This window comes from Oxyura jamaicensis, unplaced genomic scaffold (assembly GCF_011077185.1).
Source record: "Oxyura jamaicensis isolate SHBP4307 breed ruddy duck unplaced genomic scaffold, BPBGC_Ojam_1.0 oxyUn_random_OJ141, whole genome shotgun sequence".
Lineage (NCBI taxonomy): Eukaryota > Metazoa > Chordata > Aves > Anseriformes > Anatidae > Oxyura > Oxyura jamaicensis.
This window is the reverse complement of record NW_023305678.1, coordinates 6,001-10,829: the sequence shown is the minus strand read 5'-3', so window position 1 is coordinate 10,829 and position 4,829 is coordinate 6,001. Positions and strand designations below refer to the sequence as shown.

Genomic DNA, 4,829 nt, shown 5'->3' with positions numbered 1-4,829 from the left:
CGTGGGGACACGTGGGGACACGTGGGGACAGGCAGCGCTGGCCTCTGGCCCTCGGTGGGCCCCTGACCCCCCCTTTTCTTCCCGTAGGGCCCCCAAGGCAAACCCGGCCTCCCCGGCATGCCCGGCTCCGATGGCCCCCCCGTGAGTACCCGCTGTCCCCAGCACCGGGGCGGTGGCACCCGGGCCCTGTCCCCTGCCCGTGGCGGTGACGCAGAGCGGCCCCGGTCCCCGCTTGAAGCTCTGCTGCCCGCTGCTTCGTGCTGCGTGATGGCCACGTCTGACCGCCCTGTCCCCATGTCCCCGGCCCTGTCCCCGTGTCCCCAGCCCTGTCCCCGGCCCTGTCCCTGTGTCCCCAGCCCTGTCACCATGTCCCCGGCCCTGTCCCCGTGTCCCCGGCCCTGTCCCCGTGTCCCCAGCCCTGTCCCCATGTCCCCGGCCCTGTCCCCGGCCCTGTCCCCGTGTCCCCAGCCCTGTCCCCGTGTCCCCGGCCCTGTCCCCAGCCCTGTCCCCGTGTCCCCGGCCCTGTCCCCGTGTCCCCGGCCCTGTCCCCATGTCCCCGGCCCTGTCCCCGGCCCTGTCCCCGTGTCCCCAGCCCTGTCCCCGTGTCCCCGGCCCTGTCCCCAGCCCTGTCCCCGTGTCCCCGGCCCTGTCCCCGTGTCCCCAGCCCTGTCACCATGTCCCCGGCCCTGTCCCCGTGTCCCCGGCCCTGTCCCCGTGTCCCTGTCCCTGTCCCCATGTCCCTGTTCCTGTCCCTGTATCCCCGGCCGTGTCTCCGGCCCTGTTCCTGTGTCCCCAGCCCTGTGTCCGTGTCCCCAGCCTTGTCCCCATGTCCCCAGCCTGGCCCTGCGGTATGGGGGACCCAGGTTGGGGAGCAGCCCCCGGGGGCCAGTTGTGGGGCTGGGGGGGGGGGGGGTTGGGGGCCACCCAGCCGGGGCTGCGTGCCCCGTTTTGGGGTCTCCCCACCTCCATCCCTTCTGCTCTAGGGTCACCCCGGGAAGGAGGGCCCCCCCGGCACCAAAGGCCACCAGGTAAGGGCCCAGGGGACCGCGCTCAGCCCCGTCCCCGCGTGGGCGCCCCCCTCGCACGTCCCTCACCCCGTCCTCTCCTCCGCAGGGCCCCTCGGGTCCCCAGGGCCCCATCGGCTACCCGGGCCCCCGCGGCGTGAAGGTCAGTGCCTGACATTGGGGGGGGGTGGGCACACGACAGCAAGGGGGTGTCTGCGGGCATGGCAGCTTTTAGGGGAAAAAGAGGAGGAATTGGGGCAGGAGCCCGCGGGGCTCGGCGTCCCCCCGTGACTCTTCCCCCTCCCCAGGGCGTGGACGGCATTCGGGGGCTGAAGGGCCACAAGGGTGAGAAGGTAGGAACCTTCCCCTGCCCCCTCGCGATGGGGGGCACGGCGAGGCCCCCCCCCAAAACCCCTGCACCCCGACACGGCTGCTGAGCTCAGCCCCTCCGACCCCGCAGGGCGAGGAAGGCTTCCCCGGCTTCAAGGGGGACGTGGGCGTGAAAGGAGACCGGGTAGGTGCACGCGGCGGCGCCCCGGCGAGGCCGTGGTCCTGGTGAGGCCATGGCGAGGTCGTGGCACTGGTGAGGCCGTGGCACCGGTGAGGCCGTGGTGAGGCCATGGCACTGGTGAGGCCGTGGTGACGCCGTGGTCCCGGTGAGGCCGTGGTCCCGGTGAGGCCGTGGTCCCGGCGAGGCCGTGGTCCCGGTGAGGCCGTGGTCCCGGTGAGGCCGTGGTGAGGCCATGGCACTGGTGAGGCCGTGGTCCCAATGAGGCCATGGCACCGGTGAGGCCGTGGTCCCAATGAGGCCATGGCACCGGTGAGGCCGTGGTCCCGGTGAGGCCGTGGCACCGGTGAGGCCGCCCTGACGCCGCCTCTCCCCGCAGGGCGAGGTCGGCGTGCCGGGGTCCCGTGGCGAGGACGGGCCCGAAGGTCCCAAGGGTCGCACGGGCCCCACCGGTGACCCAGGCCCCATCGGGCTGGTGGGCGAGAAGGTGAGGGCCCACGTGGGGCTCGGGGGGGCGCGGGGGGGGCGCAGCAGGCCGTCTGTGACCCCCCGTTTCTGTCTCCTACAGGGCAAGCTGGGAGTGCCGGGGCTGCCCGGGTACCCGGGGCGCCAGGGCCCCAAGGTGAGCGCGGCAGCCGTGGGGCTGCCCCAGCTGCGTGTCCCCATTCCTGTCCCCAAGCACCGCTGACCCCCCGACCCCCCCCCAAATTCTCCCTCCCCAGGGCTCGCAGGGGTTCCCCGGTTTTCCTGGCAGCAACGGCGAGAAGGGCGCTCGGGTGAGTGGCTGCGCCCCGCGGCGGGGCCGTGTCCCGGGGGGGGACGGGTGCCGGGGGGTCCTGCCCCACGGCCCCGCCGTGTCCCCGTGGGGGGACGGGTGCCGTGGGGTCCTGCCCCACGGCGTGTCCCTGAAGCTCTCTCTCTCGTAGGGTCTCTCGGGGAAATCAGGGCCCAGGGGCGAGCGCGGCCCCACGGTGAGTCCGGGGCAGGGCTATCGGGGGGGTTCCTCGCTCGGCCCCCCCCCTCTCCAGGCAGTTGGGGTCCCAGCACCCGACTCTACGGGGTGGGGGTCCCTGAGCCGCCTCTGTCTCCTTCCACAGGGTCCCAGGGGCCAGCGGGGTCCTCGAGGAGCCACCGGGAAGTCGGGGGCCAAGGTGGGTGCCGAGGGTCCGCTCGGCGGGGCGCTCGCACGGAGGGGTGCGATGGCAAATCCCCGACTGGGCACCACGAAACGCTCCCCTTGCTCCCACAGGGCACCTCTGGCAGCGACGGCCCCCACGGACCCCCGGGGAGAAGGGGTAAGGGGGGGCCCCCCCCCCCCCCCCCCTTCCAGGATTTGGGGGTGAGGGGGTCCCACTCACCATAACCGCCCTGCTCCGCTCTAGGGCCTGCCGGGACCGCAGGGCACCAACGGCTTCCCGGGACCCAAAGGACCCCCCGTAAGTAGCGGGGTCCCCGTCGGCCCCTGGGGTGCCGCCAGCACCTCTCACCCCCTGCTCCTCTTCCTCAGGGCCCCCCCGGCAAGGACGGGCTCCCCGGGCACCCCGGGCAGCGAGGAGAAGTCGTAAGTGTGTCCCCCCCCCCACCCAAATTTGCCCCCAAACCACCTTGGCACACTCGGGAATTTCACCCTGTGCTGACCTCTCCCCCCCCCTTTCCTCCCTCCTCCAGGGTTTCCAAGGCAAGACCGGCCCCCCCGGCCCCCCCGGGGTGGTGGGACCGCAGGTGAGCACCGCCCTGGGGGGGCTGCTGCACCCTAGGGGTGCCCCCGCTCCCTTCGGGGCCGCGCTGATTCTCGCCCCCACCCCACACGCCAGGGACCAGCCGGGGAGTCTGGCCCCATGGGGGAGCGCGGCCACCCGGGGCCCCCCGGCCCCCCGGGAGAACAAGGGCTGCCGGGACCCTCCGGCAAAGAGGGCACCAAGGTGAGGAGGCTGCAGGGAGGATTTTCGGCCCCGTGCCGGGGCTCGGTTCGGCCCCCGGGGCGCGGGGTCCGCCGCGGCTCAGCCCCTCTTTTCCCCTGCCCTAGGGGGACCCCGGTCCCACCGGCTCCCCCGGGAAAGACGGCCCCGCCGGCTTGCGGGGCTTCCCCGGCGAGCGGGGTCTGCCCGGCACCCCGGTGAGTATCGCCCGTCCTCGGGTGCCCCCCGCTGTCCCCGTCCCCCCCCCCCCCAGAGGCACGGCGCTGATCCCCCTCCTCTCGCAGGGCGGCCCGGGGCTGAAGGGCAACGAGGGACCGGCCGGACCCCCGGGACCCGCAGTGAGTGCGCACCCCCTCCCGCTGCCGCGGCCCCGCGGCTCCCCTCGCCTCACTTCCCACCCTCTCGCCCCCCCAGGGCTCCCCAGGGGAGAGAGGAGGACCGGGACAAGGCGGCCCCGTCGGCCCCCCTGGGCGACCGGGACCACAAGGGCCACCGGGCCCCGCCGGAGAGAAGGGCGTCCCCGTGAGTACCGCAGGGAGCGGCGACGCGTCCCCCGACGTCCCCGCGGCCCTCACCCTCCTCTTCCTCCCCCCAGGGTGAGAAAGGTCCCATGGGCCCCGCTGGCCGGGACGGCGTTCAGGGCCCGGTGGGCTTGCCCGGCCCCGCCGGCCCCCCCGGTGGCCCCGGCGAGGACGGTGACAAGGTGAGGTGCCACCCTGCCCCGGTGGCCCCGTGGCCCCCCCGTTGGGGCTGATCCCTCGGCTTCTTCCCGCAGGGCGAGGTGGGCGAGCCGGGCCAGAAGGGCACCAAGGGCAACAAGGGCGAGCACGTGAGTAGCCCACGTCCCGTGTCCCCCCCCCTGTGTCCCCCCCCTAGGGCTGTCCCAGCCCCGCTGACCCCTTCCCTCCCCTCGCAGGGTCCTCCCGGTCCCCCCGGGCCCATCGGGCCGGTCGGGCAGCCCGGAGCCGCCGTGAGTACCTGGTGGGGGACGTGGCCGGGAGGGGGGCTCCTTGTGTCACCCCAGGGAGGGGACGACGATGGCCGGGAGGTGTCCTTGTGTCCCCCCCCCCCCAGCTGAGTGCCACCAACCCTTCCTGCCCCGCAGGGCGCTGACGGGGAGCCGGGTGCCAGAGGTCCCCAGGGCCACTTCGGTGCCAAGGGTGACGAGGGGACGCGGGGCTTCAACGGCCCCCCTGGACCCATCGGCCTGCAGGTGAGCACCGAGACCCCCCGGAGACCCCCTGGAGACCCCCCCGAGACCCCCTTGCTTTGCTCTGCCCCGTGGCGAGCGAGGCGGGCGCTGTCCCCGCAGTGCCACTGTGTCCTGCCCGGCCTTAAGCATTTGTCACTGTTACCCCGTCCCCCTCCTCGTCACTCGGTGCCCCCCACCTGCCCCCC

At 74.4% G+C, this 4,829-nt stretch overlaps 1 protein-coding gene across 1 annotated transcript in view; it reads left to right on the top strand.

The window, feature by feature from the left end:
* Positions 1-87: 87 nt before the first annotated feature.
* LOC118158772 (collagen alpha-2(XI) chain-like) overlaps positions 88-4,829 on the top strand; it is a gene marked incomplete at its 5' end in the record, with an annotated part of 10,716 nt that continues 5,974 nt past the window's right edge. The window contains 22 exons of the mRNA XM_035313454.1: positions 88-141; positions 984-1,028; positions 1,114-1,167; positions 1,313-1,357; positions 1,465-1,518; positions 1,892-1,999; positions 2,081-2,134; positions 2,235-2,288; positions 2,439-2,483; positions 2,610-2,663; positions 2,762-2,805; positions 2,894-2,948; positions 3,020-3,073; positions 3,181-3,234; positions 3,327-3,434; positions 3,539-3,628; positions 3,716-3,769; positions 3,846-3,953; positions 4,027-4,134; positions 4,207-4,260; positions 4,348-4,401; positions 4,537-4,644. Of these exons, the coding sequence (XP_035169345.1) occupies positions 88-141; positions 984-1,028; positions 1,114-1,167; positions 1,313-1,357; positions 1,465-1,518; positions 1,892-1,999; positions 2,081-2,134; positions 2,235-2,288; positions 2,439-2,483; positions 2,610-2,663; positions 2,762-2,805; positions 2,894-2,948; positions 3,020-3,073; positions 3,181-3,234; positions 3,327-3,434; positions 3,539-3,628; positions 3,716-3,769; positions 3,846-3,953; positions 4,027-4,134; positions 4,207-4,260; positions 4,348-4,401; positions 4,537-4,644 (1,458 nt within the window). The remainder of the gene's footprint in view (positions 142-983; positions 1,029-1,113; positions 1,168-1,312; positions 1,358-1,464; positions 1,519-1,891; positions 2,000-2,080; positions 2,135-2,234; positions 2,289-2,438; positions 2,484-2,609; positions 2,664-2,761; positions 2,806-2,893; positions 2,949-3,019; positions 3,074-3,180; positions 3,235-3,326; positions 3,435-3,538; positions 3,629-3,715; positions 3,770-3,845; positions 3,954-4,026; positions 4,135-4,206; positions 4,261-4,347; positions 4,402-4,536; positions 4,645-4,829) is intronic.